Source organism: Thalassophryne amazonica, chromosome 6 (genome assembly GCF_902500255.1).
Source record: "Thalassophryne amazonica chromosome 6, fThaAma1.1, whole genome shotgun sequence".
NCBI classification, from domain to species: Eukaryota; Metazoa; Chordata; class Actinopteri; order Batrachoidiformes; family Batrachoididae; genus Thalassophryne; species Thalassophryne amazonica.
In genome coordinates, this window is record NC_047108.1 from 84,961,259 (window position 1) to 84,982,214 (window position 20,956).

General features: G+C 40.5%; 1 protein-coding gene across 6 annotated transcripts in view; it reads left to right on the forward strand.

The window, feature by feature from the left end:
- LOC117512537 (metabotropic glutamate receptor 7-like) overlaps positions 1-20,956 on the forward strand; it is a 343,778-nt gene that overhangs the window by 210,751 nt on the left and 112,071 nt on the right. For all 6 annotated transcript variants that reach the window (XM_034172646.1, XM_034172642.1, XM_034172644.1 and 3 more), the window contains 2 exons: positions 3,873-4,010; positions 18,120-18,320. In XM_034172646.1, the coding sequence (XP_034028537.1) occupies positions 3,873-4,010; positions 18,120-18,320 (339 nt within the window). The remainder of the gene's footprint in view (positions 1-3,872; positions 4,011-18,119; positions 18,321-20,956) is intronic.

Sequence of the window (20,956 nt, forward strand, 5' to 3'; positions counted from 1 at the left end):
AACAAGGTACCAGTAGATTCAGTAGATTCTCACAAATCCAACAAGACCAAGCATTCATGATATGCACACTCTTAAGGCTATGAAATTGGGCTATTAGTAAAAAAAAAGTAGAAAAGGGGGTGTTCACAATAATAGTAGCATCTGCTGTTGATGCTACAAACTCAAAACTATTATGTATAAACTGCTGTTTTAGCAATCCTGTGAATCACTAAACTAGTATTTAGTTGTATAACCACAGTTTTTCATGATTTCTTCACATCTGCGAGGCATTAATTTTGTGTGCTTGGGGTCATTGTCTTGTTGAAACACCCATTTCAAGGGCATGTTTTCTTCAGCATAAGGCAACATGACCTCTTCAAGTATTTTGACATATCCAAACTGATCCATGATACCTGGTATGCGATATATAGGCCCAACACCATAGTAGGAGAAACATGCCCATAACATGATGCTTGCACCACATGCTTCACTATCTTCACTGTGAACTGTGGCTTGAATTCAGAGTTTGGGGGTCGTCTCACAAACTGTCTGCGGCCCTTGGACCCAAAAAGAACAATTTTACTCTCATCAGTCCACAAAATGTTCCTCCATTTCTCTTTAGGCCAGTTGATGTGTTCTTTGGCAAATTGTAACCTCTTCTGCACATGTCTTTTATTTAACAGAGGGACTTTGCGGGGGATTCTTGCAAATAAATTAGCTTCACACAGGCGTCTTCTAACTGTCACAGCATTTACAGGTAACTCCAGACTGTCTTTGATCATCCTGGAGCTGATCAATGGGTGAGCCTTTGCCCTTCTGGTTATTCTTCTATTCATTTTGATGGTTGTTTTCCATTTTCTTCCATGCGTCTCTGGTTTTTTGTCCATTTTAAAGCATTGGAGATCATTGTAGATAAACAGCCTATAATTTTTTGCACCTGCGTATAGGTTTTCCCATCTCCAATCAACTTTTTAATCAAACTACGCTGTTCTTCTGAACAATGTCTTGAACGTCGCATTTTCCTCAGGCTTTCTAAGAGAAAAGCATGTTCAACAGGTGCTGGCTTCATCCTTAAATAGGGGACACCTGATTCACACCTGTTTGTTCCACAAAATTGACGAACTCACTGACTGAATGCCACACTACTATTATTCTGAACACTACTGTATTATGGATAAATCCATGTGCCATGTGGGGTGACCCGCACACACCCTGTCCATGTGTGTGTGTGTGTGTGTGTGCGTGCACGCACGCATTTGAGACCCTCTCATTGCAGTCTAGCGAGGTAACATCTTTGTTGCTGGTAACATCTTGTCCTCCCTCTCGTATGCATTGTCTCAGGACCAGCTGTGTGGATGTGCTTGTTGTTAGTCCATGCGTGTCCAAACTCAGTAGGTGTTGTGTAGCTGGAATGTCCAGAATGACAATCACCGCAGCCGCTTCTGTCGGAAGCTGCTCCTCCCGTGAGTGGAGCGCACACCCACGTGTCAGTGTGTGTGTGTTTGCAAAGTCACACTCGTGGGGAACTTAGAAAAATTTCACAGCGGTGTGCCAAGAGTGCAACTGGCCACAAATTTTCTAAGTGCCATGGGGCCCTTAATGACATCCTATGCAGAGAAGGAAACAACACTCCCTCTGTGTTCTGAGCTTTTCTGGCTACTGTTTAAATTCTTGGTCTGGCTATGCATGGGATAAAAAAGCTTTTTAACCTACCAGCCCTAGTTCTCAAGACCAGGCACCTAAGTGGCTCTACTCTACTCTTTTCTACTCTCCTATTTTACTCTTCCTTTTTAGATATTTAGATATACCTTTATATACTAGCATAGTTCCACCTTAGAATTGGAATATAATATATAAGATATACCTTACTGAATTTTCATGCATTAAGGTGCCTTCTCTCTTGCATTCTTTTAACTCCCGCACTGCCACGCAATTTGTCGTGACAGTGCCACCCGCTGTATTTCCAGCTGGATGCTGTGCTTTGTGCCACTGGATGCTGTGTATATAAAGTAATTATTTCGGAAGGGATTAATCAATTTGTCTCAGAGTTTGGCTGATGAAAACACCTCTCATCACTTCCATGAATTGGGGAGGTGATGGTCTAGGGTTAAGCGCTGGGCTTGAGACCAGAGGGTCCTTGGTTCAAATCCCAGCCTGACCTGAAAATCACTAAGGGCCCTTGGGCAGAGTCCTTAATCCCCTAGTTGTGTAGTGAGCGCCTTGTATGACAGCACCCTGACATCGGGGTGAATGTGAGGCATTATTAGAAAGCACTTTGAGCATCTGATACAGATGGTAAAGCACTATATAAATGCAGTCCATTTACAATGTGTGCACATTTAGTGCAAGTGAGTCCCACCCTGTAAAACTGTTATCCATACATGCATTTCTAAAGAGACAGCAGTACTTAGCCCTCAAGGCATAGCTGTTGAATTTTTTTCAAGATGGCAACCAGCAGCAGTATTCTAGAAATACAGCCAAAAATCACATTTAGAGGAGAAAGATTCCTCTGTCCAACAACATGATTCTACTAGAAACCACGTGTCATGCTTTTCCCATACAGAGTGTAGTGGCCGAAGCCAGTGAGAGATGACAATGTGACAAGTTGAAGATGTTTATTGATGATATGCAATAACAGTGTTACTTGATCAAAGGTTCTCAAGGAGAGTTGAATGTCCTGATATCACATAAATGATCCACAATAATCTGTAGGCAGGTTGACTTGAATAACTGCTTATAGTCCTACTTACAGTTTTGCAGTCCTTAAATCTTCTCTACAAATAAGTATCCTCAAGCATGTACAAAGAATAATGCCCCCTTACGGTCCTTGGGGTACAAAGTCTCTTGCTCCAAAGTGTTGTGAACTGGATGAGGTAATGAATAATCCCCCCAAGGCTGGAAGCTCTTTATATATCTACCCTCTGGGTGGTGTTCCTGCTAGAACATTCTAGTACAGAACATTCCAGAAAAGCCCAAAAAGGTGGTCCAGGTTTAGCCAGAAATATTGGCAGTAGCATGAATTTCTAGAACATCCTATCACATTCCAAGACCTTCTACAGGCTTCTAGATGTTTCTAACTAGTGTTAGGGAAATCTCAGTGAAAACATGTTTACCAATGTACAAGGACCTCTAAACTGTCTAATGAGTTCTGGATTATATTACTTTCTCTTTTATTCTAACACCTTACATTACACAGAGAGAAGTTAGATGTGTTAAATGGCTCCAAATGATATTCATTGTTCTCAATGTGGATGGGGTTGGGGGGGGGGGGGGGGGGGGGGGTTGAGGAGGAGTGGCTGAGGAGGAGTGGCTGAGGAGGGCGTCTTTGTTCACATGTTTGCACAAGTGTGACATCTAGTTTCAGAAAAATAATTCACAACATGTTTTCGGGCATTACACAGTGTTTTGAAGACCAATATTCTGGTTTGTTTGTTGGTTCAGTGCAGCAGATGAAGAGCATATGCTGGTGCTGTGCATCACAGCATACACCATGCCACAGAACTATCTTGGGTCCTGGAGGGCAACCAACCAGGCAGAAAACCTGTCTGTCTAACAGAGCACCTTTTAGAACTTCCAGGACTCTGCAGCCTGAGGCACAACACTTCGGCATCACTTACCGATCATCATATTATTCATTCCGCATCCTGTTTTTTAATTAATGTGATTTCCTAGATGAAAGAAGTGATTAAGCATCCGCGGGCCATGAGAGGAAGAGGAACAGCCACGGTCCAATTTAGATGAAGTGGTGCTAGCTGGTTTGCTTCCAGCACCTAGCAGCCACACGGCACCACACAACCACACACTGCAACAAATTTCACTTCATTTCCTGCAGGTCGGAATGGGTTGCTAATTGGCTTGGAACTGAGACATTCTGTTCTTTCCTATCTTCCCAGGGTTTGATGAATACTTTATTGCACTCACGCTTGAGAACAATCGCAGGAACGTGTGGTTTGCCGAGTTCTGGGAAGAAAACTTCGACTGCAGGCTCCTCAGCGCTTCAAAGAGGGAGGACACCAGTCGTAAGTGCACAGGTATGCATCTGCTGACTGCACATGTAAGTGTGTCACACCAGTCTATGATGTCTATTTTCACTCTCCTACATCAGGTTGTTGTAAAACTGACCTTTTATTACATTGATATTATTCATCCGTCTCCTCGAAGGCACAGCCAGAAAAAAATAACACCAGGTGTTTCCACCCAGCGGGCACAGGGGCACAGGAGGAGCAGGGTTTATTATTAGAACTGTAAGACAGCACGTGTCTTAGTCATAGTACAGTCACACACTCAGGAACAGTTTCAGGAAGCCAGTTTTCCTAAAGCGTTTGAGTTCATCAAACCTAAATAACCAGGCATTAAAAATTATATCAAGGACTGGAAATGGTGGAAAAATTTAACAAATGTCACCAGGAAATTTTGCAGAGTTAAACAGACTCTGCACTGAATACATGTGGTGTCACCCCCAATAATGTGAAATCAACTCTGTCATACTCTTATCACAGTAAAAATGAACTGTATTAGAGGTGATCAACTTGATTTAACAACATGATAGGGTTGATTTAATGCCGTTTAAGTGCAAAAGAAGAAGAAGAAGAACAAATAGTGAAATGCCAGGTGTATTTTCATAAGGAAACACAAGATGTCTGGGCCCATTTTATGAAGTTTGTAGCATGTCCTTTTCCAATTCTTTTATAATGTCTGTGGTCCAGTCGTCCAAAAACTATGCTCAAACACACAGTTTCTTCTTCTGCTGAAGTCACAATGTAATCTGACAGTGAACGGATAACGCTGCTATCTATGCCGTCTCCTATTTGCACTCTTAAAAAGTTGTGCTTTAGCACATGCGCCAAAAGCACATGGCACATGAACGGACACACCCTGGCGGTAATAGTAAGATGTTCCATCCTGTTGGATCATCCCATTCAACATTCCTTCAATAATCATAATATATAATCTTTCCAAATAACAATAATAAAAGCCTATTGGCTTATTTATCATCTTTTTCAACTTCAAATGGTCACTCAGCTTTCATTACAGCCAGGTGATGGTTGTTGTTCTGACCCAAACTTTTATCACGTTGGGACAAGGACCAATTTAAGATTTAGTCTCTTGCTTGCGGGTGCTGTGACATACAGGAGTAAGCAGCTATTGATCCAACGACCTTTTGGTTTATAGACAAACTGTTTTACAGTGTCACCATACTGTCTGTGCATTATTCTTGGATTACTAAAATGTTCCTTGAGCAAGACAGTAAAGCTCCCCTTTTTTCTTTATTGCAACCTGGTAAACACTGTGGAGAGTTACTAGCATGAAGACAAGGTTAAAACTTAGTGATAAATTTGGGTTTGTTTAATTCATTAAAGCCTTTGTGAAATATCTGCACTCACAGAAATATTTAACCCTAACTTTTAAGATTTATGTAATTTTATTACATGACAAATTCCCATTTACTTTTAGATAATTTGAATACAAACCTACCAAATAAACCTTACATGATGCATATTCATTACTGTAATAAATCCTATTCATTTGAAATGCATAATCCTCAGCTTTATATATTTAGTATTAATAAAATATAATTACTCTAAATCAATAATAATGACATTATTTAGTTAAAATACATAAAGTATGTTTGAATTGCATAATAATTATGTGGCATTGAAATGATCAAGCTATCACAGATTCTACATAGCAAACCAATCCAAAAAACTATACCAAATTTCATCAATGATACCCCCCCATTATTAGCTACTCATATACTAAATCTATAGCTGGTAAAGTTTTTAATTTCAAAGCTTAAAAAATTTAGACTTTGAATTAGGTACTACAAACCTTAGCTGTGATTGCGACTCCTAATTTCAAATATGAGCCAACAGGACATACTGTATAATAACCGATAATCTCAGAATAATTGAGAACAGGAAGCTTAGAAAATTACTTAGTAAAGGACCATCATTTAGACAACAAAATAATATTAACTGGGACACAAACCTCATAATAGTTAAAAAAGCCATTAAGGATTACAAAAAATGTTGGGCTAAAAAACAAAAAGTACATACTAGAACAATGGATGAATGGGAAGGTTGAGTATTAGAAACAGTTCAAATTAAGATAGATAGACTTAGGAAAAAAGGAAAAATCCATATAAAAAACATGTACTGTCAGACAAGGTTTGCCTAGAATATCTAAATAACTTTCAAAGACATTTTGTTTTAGTACCAGCAGATAAAGCCAGCAACAATATCCTAATAGTTTGCAAAAATATATTACTTAGATGTAGTTTTAAAGGAACTTATCACTAGTGATGGGACTAACCCACAAACATATATGTCTTATAATAGTCACACAGAAGATATTGTTACAAAACACCAAGAATTTATGACTAAATATAACATTAAAATTACTAACGATATGAAACAATTACCATCCTTCTACCGGCTTCCAAAAATGCATAAAAATCCAATAGGCAGTAGATTTATAGCGGCCTCTAATGCATGTACTACTAAACCATTATCCCAACTACTAACCTCTAACCTTAAATTAGTTACAAAACATTTCAAACAATACTGCGAAAGCATAGCTCGTAACACTGGAGTTAATTGCTTTTGGATTATCGATAATGCTACAGAGGTTTTAAATAAACTACAAAAGTTAAACAAAACTAAAGTAGCTACACATTTTGAGTTTTGATTTTTCCACCCTGTATACTAACATCCGACATCACCAACTTCTATATACAACCCCTGGCAATAATTATGGAATCACAGGCCTCGGAGGATGTTCATTCAGTTGTTTAATTTTGTAGAAAAAAAGCAGATCACAGACATGACACAAAACTAAAGTCATTTCAAATGGCAACTTTCTGGCTTTAAGAAACACTAAGAAATCAGGAAAAAAAATTGTGGCAGTCAGTAATGGTTACTTTTTTAGGGAAAAAAATATGGAATCACTCAATTCTGAGGAATAAATTATGGAATTACCCTGTAAATTTTCATCCCCCAAACTAACACCTGCATCAAATCAGATCTGCTCGTTAGTCTGCATCTAAAAAGGAGTGATCACACCTTGGAGAGCTGTTGCACCAAGTGGACTGACATGAATCATGGCTCCAACACGAGAGATGTCAATTGAAACAAAGGAGAGGATTATTAAACTCTTAAAAGATGGTAAATCATCACGCAATGTTGCAAAAGATGTTGGTTGTTCACAGTCAGCTGTGTCTAAACTCTGGACCAAATACAAACAACACGGGAAGGTTGTTAAAGGCAAACATACTGGTAGACCAAGGAAGACATCAAAGCGTCAAGACAGAAAACTTAAAGCAATATGTCTCATAAATCGAAAATGCACAACAAAACAAATGAGGAACGAATGGGAGGAAACTGGAGGCAACGTCTGTGACCGAACTGTAAGAAACCGCCTAAAGGAAATGGGATTTACATACAGAAAAGTTAAAGGAAAGCCATCATTAACACCTAAACAGAAAAAAACAAGGTTACAATGGGCTAAGGAAAAGCAATCGTGGACTGTGGATAACTGGATGAAAGTCATATTCAGTGATGAATCTCGAATCTGCATTGGGCAAGGTGATGATGCTGGAACTTTTGTTTGGTGCCGTTCCAATGAGATTTATAAAGATGACTGCCTGAAGAGAACATGTAAATTTCCACAGTCATTGATGATATGGGGCTGCATGTCAGGTAAAGGCACTGGGGAGATGGCTGTCATTACATCATCAATAAATGTACAAGTTTACGTTGATATTTTGGACACTTTTCTTATCCCATGAATTGAAAGGATGTTTGGGGATGATGAAATCATTTTTCAAGATGATAATGCATCTTGCCATAGAGCGAAAACTGTGAAAATATTCCTTGCAAAAAGACACACAGGGTCAATGTCATGACCTGCAAATAGTCCGGATCTTAATCCAATTGAAAATCTTTGGTGGAAGTTGAAGAAAATGGTCCATGACAAGGCTCCAACCTGCAAAGCTGATCTGGCAACAGCAATCAGAGAAAGTTGGAGCCAGACTGATGAAGAGTACTGTTTGTCACTCATTAAGTCCATGCCTCAGAGACTGCAAGCTGTTATAAAAGCCGGAGGTGGTGCAACAAAATACTAGTGATGTGTTGGAGCGTTCTTTTGTTTTTCATGATTCCATAATTTTTTCCTCAGAATTGAGTGATTCCATATTTTTTTCCCTCTGCTTGGTCTAAAAAAGTACCCGTTACTGACTTTTTTCCCTGATTTCTTATAGTGTTTCTTAAAGCCATAAAGTTGCCATTTGAAATGACTTTAGTTTTGTGTCATGTCTGTGATCTGCTTTTTTTCTACAAAATTAAACAGCTGAATGAACATCCTCCGAGGCCAGTGATTCCATAATTTTTGCCAGGGGTTGTAGTATCAGTGAACTAGTCAGGGAAGCTTTTAGAATTAGAGGTTCTAAATATATCGTTATTAGAAACATATTGGTCTAACACTACATCAACACGTTATCATAATATAACTGAGGAAAATATGATTGAGCATATAGAATTCCTTGTAGACTAACCATAACCTAACAAATAGGGTAAACCTTAGATAAAACCTACCATCCCTGGTTCTCAAGACCAGGCACCTAAGTGGCTCTACTCTATTCTTTTCTACTCTAATATTTTACTCTTCCTTTTTAGATATTTAGGTATACCTTTGTATACTGGCATAGTTCCACCTTAGAATTGGAATATAATATATAAGATATACATTACTGAATTTTCATGGAGGTGAAGAAAGAGAACAGGTCTGATTATGAGCCCAATACCATCAGCAGCTTTCATATTTGGGTGATACCATAAGTTTGCGTGTTTATATATATATAAAATAGCCATATAATAAACAAATTATTACCGTCGCTTGCTCGGTCTGTATGGGAAAATCAGACATCTGTGTTTTTCGCACGGACCGAGTGTTAAACGTGTCGCCCATGTGTACTATCAACACCTCGATCTGATATTTTCCCATACAGACCTATTGCTCAGTTAATAATCCTTTATTAATTTAACAGAAATGAACTAAATCAGTTTTACTTGTAATTTTGAAGCTTGAAGTGTTGAATTATCTAAAATTGAATGATTTCAGACAGTCAGGGTCTGAATACTGTTTGAGTTGAATACGTTTCACTCTTCGTTCAGAAAAGCTTCATCAGTTGTAGTTGGAGTGACATCAGTGACCTCACAGAGGATAAATATTTGATTCTCTCACGACTTCATCTACAACTGGCCCAACTTGCAGGGCGTGGTTCCAGCCAATGTGCACCACAGACCTCTAAAATCCCACTAAAATTACTGATGCATCCATTTTTCTTCTTCTTCTTCTTCTTCTGTTTTGAGTGGTTGTTTGAAACCAGTTTGTTTGCAGACCAAACCAAATGGCTGCCACTCACCTGTGTGCACAAATACACAGGCAGGCATCACCTGATACTGACATGACTGTTCAATTTAACAATTGCCACTAATATTATTAATACTATTTGTGTAATACAGTCTTCAGTTCATCCACCAACTTGAAAAGTGGGTCTGGTTTCACTCTGGAAATGTTTTACATGGTTTAATATGGCTTTATATGGGGAGATGGGTGACATCCTCAGTGTGCACACCTAGTTGCACCTCGTCTTAAAAAAGAGAAAAATCGAATCTGTGCAGTCTGTTTGATCTTTGCATCTCCAACATAATGATGATATAGAAATTACCTCAGATTACCTCAGGTTATATTAATCTTGTATGAACACAAACATTTGTGTAAAATTAGTTTTTTGCTGTTGAGCCGTGTGGCACATTTAAAAAATGTCTCTTTGTGCTCACAAAACTGTTCACAGTGCAGATAAAACTATCCAAATGCCTGTTTCTGTATGTATGAAAGGTGATCTTATCCTGCATGCAGTGTGATTGATAAATCCCTTATTGCATAATTTATTTTGGCAAGACATGGGGAGCTGATCGAGTTGTGCCTTTAACCTTTTCCTGAAGAAAAAAATATCCAGACATGTCAGTTTGATTTCCTCACTGAACTACATTGTTTTACCATGAACTTGATGCTGAAATAGGTCAGTGACTGTGTGGGAACTGTGCATCCACTGTCTGATCTCGGTTCATATCCAACTGACTCAGTGAAACTGCATTTGATGTGCAATTTTGTTTTAAAACCATTGAAAACTTGTCGCCAAACTCCGGACACAGCCACGATCATGATATGTGGGTTCACCCCTTAAGAATAATAACAACTCACGCCTGAATTCAAATGACCTCCATTGACTGATCTCAGTGGGCCTCATGTATCAAAGTTGTGCACTTGTGGCGTAAATTTACGGTGTAAACTTGAGCTACACCAAAGTTGCCGTGACATGTATCAAGCAGTGCGCACCTGCCCATTTCTGGCGTACGCCTGACATGACCTTGATAAATGCGGCGGGTGGAAACGATCGTAATTATAATAAACACGCCCATAAATATTCAGACTCCACTTCAGACACACCCTCATTTTACGACATGGAAGCCGGGAAGACGGCAAAGAAAAAGAACTCCACCAATCACGACGCGTGCCAGTAGAGCGTCAAAAGCGGCTGTCGCATCAATTGTTTTGTAATATGATCAATAAAGTGTTACAGTGTTCCCTCGTTTATCGCTGGAGTTACGTTCTAAAAAATAGCCCGTAATACGCGAAACCGCGACGTAGTCAGTGTCATTTTTTACAATTATTATAGACGTTTCAAAGCTGTAAAACCCCTGTAAACACACTTTATACACCTTCACAATCAGGCATGAACATTCTCTCACTTTTCTTTCGTGTGTAAACACTCTCAAAGTCCAAACCTTAGTAGGAAAAACTGTTTTCAGGCCCAAACATTTGTTTGAAAAACAAAAATAGAACGTATTCCTATAAATAATTATGATGGGATTTAGAACTAACTAATTTTAACGATCAACGAACGAGGTCGGACACATAAGAAATTATTAATAGTGACTCACCATTATGTCACAGATTGGGCCTCTTCGTCGAGCGGCGCCGCTGCGCCTTTTCCCACTCACATCTTGCTGCAGCAGGTGTGTGTTTCCGAGTGACATACACAGTTATGAGTAGTTGTTGGCGCTCTTTTCTCTTCTGGGCGAGATTTTTATAAACAGATACGCAGAACACAGAACACTGTAAAAAAAAAAAAGGCATGCAAAATTGGACTAAATACCCAGTGAGACTCCGAGGCCACGACAGGTGAACGGCGTTATAGCGAGGGACCACTGTATTCTCTTTTCACGTCAATAATTCTTGACATGTGGATATTTGCTCGCTCAATTAATAAGACATGCCTAATCTGTCAGATTTCTTTATTTTTAAAATTTACCTCTTTATTTATTGTATTGTGACAAACGAATAGAGGCGACAAAACCTGGTTGCAGCACGGGCGAAGGGAATGACAACACTACAGTTGTTTTTATCAATTTCATTGTCTAAAACGATCACACTACAAGAAGTTAAGCTCAGCGCTGCTCTGGCTCCAGGCTCGACATCTGGAGAAAAAGGCGAGCAGCGCTTTCTTTGCAGTCAGCGCTGTAGCCACAGATCGTGCTCCATAACAATCCTGCAAAGGCGGGATTTGTATTAATTATTATGTAGTATAATCAGGAAAGAGTTATTTATGTAACATATGCAGTGATTTGTATAATGGCACTGTTTATCATGTTGATCATCTTCATTTTTATGTGGATTCCAGCGCTGGTTCATTTTGGTGTATATTTACACCACCTCTCGACCTGGTGTATATTTTCAGCGCAGCGTACGCCAGCGACCACGTTGATAAATGCCAAGTAGCGCAGCCGTTTTGGCGTACACCCCATATACGCTCAAATATCGCCTTACACAACTTTGATACATGAGGCCCAATGACTTTTAATACCTCACTGTGACATCGGTGACCCCACAGAGGATGAATATTTGCGTCTCCGACTACTCCAGCTAGAACTGATAGAGCTTTTCTTGATGAAGTGCAAAACTTCTTCAAGGAACAAAATAATACTATAACATGGATGACTGAGTTTCTGTGTAGGCTCTCAGTTGTCCAGGTGGTTTCCATAGTAGAGAAGCTTGATTCTTCGACTGGACTGGGTTGCTTGACGTGAGGACATTTCGCTTCAAATCACAGAAGCTTCCTCAGCTAAAATTCTTGCTCTGGTAGTCTGACTTCTGTCTTGACTCTTGTAGAGAAGAATAAACCAGAAGCCAACAAAAGCTGGAGTTTTTAACCTAACCAGACCCCTCCTACCAAGAGGCCCACTGCTATAGGCTAGTGATTAAACAATAGCTCTAATTAGCACCTATTGTGCTCTAGTTAGCACTCTCCTAATGATGGGATGGAAGCCTCCCCTGATGGCTCCCTTGACGACTCTCCTGATGCCATGAATGACTCATTACCATGAACAAAAGACTGAAACTGCTTTGACCTGAGTACCCCATTGTAAACAGGGGACAAAGCGTGTCTGAGACCCGCCCCCCGGTTAAGGCTGGGTTTCAACTGTTTTACAAAGAATGCTTCCTTGACACCTCTCTCAAACCATTAGCCAGAGACATCTTAGCCAGAGAGAAGAAATGGTTTGAGAGAGGTGTCAAGGAAGCATTCTATCCTATAGCAGTCAGCCTCTCAGTAGGAGGGGTCTGGTTAGGTTAAAAACTCCAGCTTTTGTTGGCTTCTGGTTTATTCTTCTCTACAAGAGTCAAGACAGAAGTCAGACTACCAGAGCAAGAATTTTAGCTGAGGAAACGTCTGTGATTTGAAGCAAAACGTCCTCACGTCAAGCAACCCAGTCCAGTCGAAGATTCAAGCTTCTCTACTATGGATGACTGAGAATCTCCACAGATATCTGTTTGTGTTGAACTAAGGGTGGTCTCTCACTGGGCTGCAACTGTCGGAGAGCAGTTGGAGATATGAATTAGAGACCAAACATGCAAACGAGCAACAATTTTGCGGTTGGTATCTCACTGAAGTGACCACTCCCAGCTGAGACAATGACACGTTTGCACAAAAAGTGTTCGGCTCTTATTATCCTGCTATTATCAATGTGAATAGACTTTGGAAATTCCCTAGACTGTACCCGGTAAGGACAAGAAAAAATTAATTAAACAAGAAAATAATAATAAATAAAATAATAAATAAAATAAAATAAAAATAATTATAATAAAGCCTAGCACAGCTCACTGACTTGCAGAATAATTTCCCTGCTGGATCTACCGTTTTCAGTGGCCAGTACACAATTCTCTTCTTACATGATCCTTTTGTTCTTGGCTCCAAGATCCACACACTGCACCATCCTCTTCTCTGAGATGCAGCTATGTCCAGCAACGCATCTAGGATGGATGTCCTCTGATTTGATTTGATTTATCTGGCAATAACATTGAAAGTCCCTTTGGCTGGTCCATTGTTTTTTGGGGGTTTGTTTTGGTATTTTTTTGTCAATAGGGGTCTCCACTGAAAATCCAAGGTGGATCTGCATGTTAATCTGACACAGATTAGACGTGATGTCCTCGTCCTGTGATTTGGCTCTGACAAACAGATGATGACACATTTTCACAGCACAGCATTTAGCAGAAAATTTTTTTCTGTTTAAAGATACATATGTACACAGTGGAAGAGCTGGATTTAAGCAGAGTTTGCCGTTTAATAAAAGCATGCTATATTTCCTCACTGATCATGTGTCGTCCTCACATTCAGCACATCAAACAAGCCTGTCCCCAGAGAGAGAGAGAGAGAGAGAGAAAGAGATAGAGAGAAAGAGAGAGAGAGAGAGAGAGCTCCAGACAAAAAAAATTAACAATGACATAGTGCTGTGCGCTCCACTCCTGCAAAATTGTGCTTCTCAAAAAAAAAGAAAAAAAGAAAAAAAAAGCAAACTAAAAGAAAACATTTAATGCATAAGTCCAGGCTAGCAGCAGCTCAGCCACTTCCAAAAGCAGCTGTTCCTCTCTGATCATCTCCACTATTTTGGCGTGCTTCCCAGCAGCTTGTGCGTATGGTCCGGCCCTCCCACAGTTCTCACAGGAATCTTTCACATTAGGAGTCCCAACAAGTATATTCAGAGGGTCGCATAACACCAGCGACGGCTCTGGTTAGCATACTGAGAGAAGCCTTGTTGCTTCACCAACTTCGAACGTTCCAAATCCAGGCAGGACACTTGCAACACCTGGAAAGTGAAATGAGAGAAGAGCACCACCCAGCAAATGTCACGTGAAATCAAGTGATTTCCCTCGCAATTGTTGTTTGCACGCTGTGGCAACACAGTGAGACAGGGCTCTAACAAGTCAGCTTTCATGATGTGATAAATGTCGTGTAATTCTAAAATGATCCACTTCCTCCAGTCCTCCTTAGACTAGTCACCTTAAGACCTCAGCACACAGATATCACGGCCACTTTTTTTTTCCACCTTTATATTTCAAGGGCAAAATGAAAGCAAACTGACTTTCATGCTATTTATTCACTGTCTCTCTGGAAGCAGAAATGATAGCATCCTAACTAAAAGTGATACATGCTTAGATTAACAAAACTCTGCCTGCCAGTGTGACAGGAATTTCACCGCATTTATTATCTACATGGATCATTCCCGTGATGTGGGCTGCTGTATTAGTTGCGCATACGTGATGATGGCAGTGACAGTGCGACACAAATTATAGTTTGCTGAAGGATTTTTTCCCCTTTCTTATTTTCTGTTTGTTGTCTTTTATCATCCATCAAAGAGAGTAGTTGCTGTTCATGAGTCCTAACAAACCTTATTTTGTGTAAAATGCCAAAAAATATTTTATCTTTTCTGTCGAATCCCCTTGAGAACAGATTTTATTACTGTGAAGCTTTTCTCTGCCCATTTTAAAGCAAGCTGTCCTGATATATGTGAATTATAAATAATGTCAGGTGGCTACTGCATTCAAAAATTCTCTGGTAAGCAGAGCCCAAAGGCACCAAAAGGTAATAAGTGGGCTGGAACTCATGGGGAAATGGACTTATTATCAACATGAATTACTGTTGGTCTGCTTGACTTTATGCACATCTCCCTCATTCTTATTTTTGTCATTTTATCATCCACTGCTCCGCCACTCATGGGAACTACCACCTTCTACCACACTGATTAAAATGTGTTAGATTGAAAGTTCTTTTCCTCAGTTGTTCTTACTGCCTGTTTGATTTTTATATTAATTTTAATGATAATGATTTGGTTTTGTATACTTGTGATACACATCAAAATCCTCCAACAGCTCTATGGGGTGGAGCGTATTGACTCATGAGTTCACAGGACCGAGGTGTTTGATGATGCTCAAACTGTATGTTTGCAGAGGAATGAAGGTCCAGGTCTTTAAGGACCTGATGATTCTTATCTCACTCTATGCTTGTGAGACATGGACACAAACCAGTAACCTAAGGCGATGACTGGATGCCTTTGGTACTGGTGTCGCCGACCGAATGGTCCCCACTAAAAATCACTCTGCCCTGCCTTCACTGTGCATGCATCATTTCTGTGCATCATCAGCTGAGGTTCACGAATTATCACCTCGTTTCCACTTAAAACTGCACTCCAGTCATCATCTATTTCAGTGACAGATATCTGAAGCTTTTGCACAACAATCATTTCCACATAAATTCAGCATTATTTCATCATAAAAGACAGAGGAATGGTTAAACCCCCTGGGGTCTGAGGGTATTTTTTGGGCATTCACTCACCTGGCATAAATGTTTTATTATTGCTGTTAAAAGCTCACCCTGCATCCCACAATCAAGTAGTATGTCTCTTTTTTCAGGACAACCTGTACTTTCAGAATATATATGCTATAGTGGTGTTTTATAAGTGTAATAAAGGCTTGCAGTCAGAAAAAAGAAAGGAAAAAATAAAGCGGAAAATAATGTTCACACACATTTATTCAAAACACACAGCAAACTATAATAAACAACTATTTAACACTTTATAAAGGTAGTTTGGGACCTTGTACAAAAGAATGCACAAAATAAAGGTTCTAACAAAAAACACAAATGCACATTTTGAACAATAAATACAAAATGGTCTATGCGTTTTGTTGGTCTTCATGCCACATCTTACTCCCCTCCCCCTCCTTCCATTCGTATGCGTAAATGATGCTTTACACGTCAATTGTTGGAGCGAGAGAGGATTCAACAACATTCACAGACCAAGTAGTAAAGCATCTGTTCTACTGACACTCTTTGGTGCACCACGTGAGATTGTATGAGGCCCTCTTACTCTCATCACATCCATTCATATGCGTAAACGGCACTTTACACATTGGAGCGAAATAGGCTTATCCAAACAACATTCACGGGCCACGTAGTAAGCATCTCTTCTACTGACACTCTTTGGTGCACCACGTGAGATTGCTCTGCCCTACGAGCGGATATTGGAAAACCATGTGACGGTGAACAAATTCCTGATTGGACACTCACATTGTGCACGTCATCACACAGCTTCTATGAGGACTACAAGCATGGAGGGGAGCTCGTTCGAAAGTTCGCAGAGTGTACTTTTCTGCAAAAAAAAGTAAGTTTCTATCTAATATCATTAAACGGTAAATTAAAAGTTCATTGAAAAATTCATAAAAAGTGTCATTAAATAAAACTTGTATTCCGCAGTCGTACATGACGGGGACGACTCCAGAGGGTTCCCATTAATCTATTTGATAGCTTTGGGTGAAGAGACTCTGTCTTAGACGAGTGGCTGAGCTCTGAAATGACGCATGCGCAGTGGACGCAGGGCAGACCAATTTTTAGGGGCACGTCTGTGACACTGGGTCTCTTTGGGGGACCCTTGGGTACTACTGGGATGACTGTCTAAACAGAATAGTTACTCAGGGAGACTCAGATGAGGAATTTCATTTTCATTGTGAGGGAGCATCAGCTGGCCTAAGCAGAGGGTCCACCCCTGAGAGTCTGGTCTGCTTGAGATTTCTTCCTCAAAAAACACCAGAGGGAGATTTTCCTTATCACTATGTGCTTGCTCAGGGGGATTGGAAAAGGTTAGACCTTACCCATGTGAAGTGTCTTGGGTTGGCTTTGTTATGATTTGGTGCTATATAAATAAATAACATAAAATGAATTGAATTGAGCTGTGACATTTTAGTCAGATGTTGCATTTCTCTGAGAATGATCCAACATGCAGGTGCCTTGGTGTTGTTGCAACCAGTGGCTAGATGAGGTCAAGGGAACACCCACACTTTTCTGCAGCATATAAATAACTATTTTCAAGAGGTCAGTAAAGACATTTGCCTGCCTGTGTTGTTGCCATTCATGACCCTGTGGTTTGGTAGAGGCTGCGATGCAGGCCTGATGTGAAGTTGTGTTTATATTATTTTCACCATTTCTGAGATAAAATTACACTTTTGATGGTCATGCAATATTAGCTCTTCACTTGTTACTTTGTGACACTCGTGATGTTACTTTATGACATATGAAAGTATATTTTCAACACTAAAGAGATTAAATTATCTTAATACTTTTCAAAGATATAACTGCTTTGACAGGCAAAGGCGTTAGGTTGGGTTTGAACCCATAATGTTTCAGTTACAAAGTGACCACCTGTCACATCAGTCCTGGCTTCGTCAACTTGAAATTGGGATAGAAATTGTGGCCAAAAATCGGCAATGGGAGAGCACCCTTACTCTTTTAATTGTTACAGCATTTTGATCTTGTGATTATCCAACTTGCAATGCATTAAAAGAAAAGACAAGAAAAAACCTGACATTGAACACTTTCTGGAAAAAAAAAGCCACCCCAAACCCACTGTCTATTCCATGACCAGATAATGTGATCATCAGGATCACCTTGCACTTGTTAGAACTGATGTGCGTTCTTCAGCAGCATTCATCATCATTCAGTCTGAGCTAGCTGTTATAATCAAGAACACTTTCACACCTCAGATGGCTATTTTCCATTTTTGCACTTGGAAATAATTATGTCTCGTTATTTCCACTGTCACATTGTACCTCTAGGTGTTATCATTTCTAATCAAAACCAAAATAACAATGTAAAAGCAGAGACAGATGTAGCTGAGAGTGAATGCTGCTTGGAGAACTGAAGGTCTAACTGATGGTGTCTGACCCTTAATCCTCGGCTTTTCCTCCCTCAGGCCAGGAACGTATCGGAATCGACTCCAAATATGAACAGGAAGGGAAGGTGCAGTTTGTGATCGATGCTGTTTACGCCATGGCCCATGCACTTCATAACATGCACAAGGACTTATGTTCTGATCATCCTGGCGTTTGCCCGCAAATGGAGACTGCTGAAGGCAAGACACTTCTGAAGTACATACGCAACACCAGCTTCAATGGTGAGTGACGCACGACCACTGGCACATGACACGTGATGTCATGTGAATGTGTGGTGATTAACTGCATGATTACTCATAACACGTTATGGAGGTTATTATGACTATACTATGCACGTCAAAAATACATGACGAGCTTCTAATCAGCGTGCGTTGAATTATTCTATAAATATATTCAAGTTTTATTTGAACTGGAGGACTGGACTCTGAGCCGTCTGCCATAGTGCACCTCAAAGGGGTTTCAACTTCCATGCACTGGCCTCAGCCCCCCCGCCATGCCCCCTCTCTGCCACCTTCTGTGGAGTGAATTTTCTAATTCTTGTATTTCCCTGCTGTGGGACCAGTAAGTGAATATCCAACTCAAACACAAGGAAAAAACGCGATGACATCATAAACAGTGATTTATTATAATAGTTTGTGATATCGTCACAAACTGTTACATTTTCATAACAGTATCAAGAAAATATTTTGTGATGGTATCAAGAAATTTGGAGGGGGGGGGGGGTTATGGTTAGGATTAAAAATAGTAACTGAAAGTTGACCACGTGACGGTATCACAAAAAATAATAATAATAAAAAAAAAATAATGTGAGACTGCACTGGAATATCATATTTTAAACTAATTTACCCCATTTTGCCAGAGTGTATCACTGTCGTTTTCTACTCACAATAAAAAATCTCAAAAGTATTAATGCAACTTTTTCCACTTATATACGAGGTCTGTTAGAAAAGTATCCGACCTTATTATTTTTTTCAAAAACCATATGGATTTGAATCACGTGTGATTGCGTCAGACAAGCTTGAACCCTCGTGCGCATGCATGAGTTTTTTCATGCCTGTCGGTTGCGTCATTCGCCTGTGAGCAGGCTTGGAGTGAGGTGTGGTCCACCCCTCTCGTCTATTTTTTATTGCGAATAAATGTCTGAACGATTTGGAGCTTTGCTGCATCAATTTTTTTCCAGAAACTGTGAAGAGACCTCCAGGTGGACACCGTTCGAAAAATTAATATGGCTTTCAGGGACGATTTTATGGGGATTAAACAGATTACGGGGTGTTACTGCCCCTTTAAGGACGGCCCACAACTGCTGAGAGCGCGGCGCGCTGCCAGCCCCCATCGACAGGCTGACACCCCGCTGAAACAACCAGATCATTTCCAACGTGAAGGCTTTGTTGATCCGGGACCTCGTCTCACTTTCACAAAAAGGCAGAAGATGTGGACATCAGCACTTTATTGGCACAGTCCACCGTTACAGGAGTTTTTTTTCATGGAAAAAGAAGCGGAGGGACACGCCACCGTGCCGCTCATGGTGCGGCACAAAACCACCTCGGTGTTGGTCTCACAGGACGGCTTAAAGGTGGATTTCAGACGGCTGTCGGTTGCTTTTCAGTTGTGTGATTATCTGATTGTGATTGTGCATGAGCTGGACCTGCCCCAACATGTCCTGGAAGGCTTCATCACGGCGTTGCTTTGCGCCGAGCGGCTGCACCGCGACGCGCAGTGGAGCAGCTTCTCTTTCCATGACAAAAACTCCTGTAACAGTGAAATGTGCCATTCATTTTTAAACTGGACGCTGTCTTGATCCGGTATGTCATCTGACTAGCACAGGAATTGTGAAAAGACGTGGACATCAGCACTTTTCCGGCACATTAAGACAGACGTGTGGAAGAGTTCTGCGCGTCGCGGTGCAGCCGCTCGGCGCAAAGCAACGCCGTGATGAAGCCTTCCAGGACATATTGGGGCAGGTCCAGCTCATGCACAATCACAATCGGATAATCACACGACTGAAAAGCAACCAGAATCCATCTGAAATCCACCTTTAAGCCGTCCTGTGAGACCAACACTGAGGTGGTTTTGTGCCGCGCCATGAGCGGCACGGTGGCGCGTCCCTCTGCTTCTTTTTCCATGAAAAAAACTCCTGTAACGGTGAAATGTGCCGATAAAGTGCTGATGTCCACATCTTCTGCCTTTTTGTGAAAGTCAGACGAGGTCCTGGATCAACAAAGCTTTCACGTTGGAAATTATCTGGTTGTTCCAGCGGGGTGTCAGCCTGTCGATGGGGCTGGGAGCGCGCCGCGCTCTCAGCAGTTGTGGGCCGTCCTTAAAGGGGCAGTAACACCCCATAATCTGTTTAATCCCCATAAAATCGTCCCTGAAAGCCATATTAATTTTTCGAACGGTGTCCACCTGGAGGTCTCTCACAGTTTCTGGAAAAAAATTGATGCAGCAAAGATCCAAATTGTTCAGACATTTATTCGCAATAAAAAATAGACGAGAGGGGTGGACCACACCTCACTCCAAGCCTGCTCACAGGCGAATGATACAACCGACAGGCATGAAAAAAGTCACTCATGCGCACGAGGGTTCAAGCTTGTCTGACGCAATCACACGTGATTCAAATCCATATGGTTTTTTAAAAAAATAATAAGGTCGGATACTTTTCTAACAGACCTCGTATATATATATATATAAATCTGGGCACAAACAGGTTAATATAATGAAATATTCAACCAGTTAATGAAAACTTACACAAAACAATGAAACTACACACAACTGCTAGTACAGCTCTTTAGCACTCAAACATTTTAGCAGCATGTTTTTTTTAAGTGTACGAGGTCTGTTAGAAAAGTATCCGACCTTA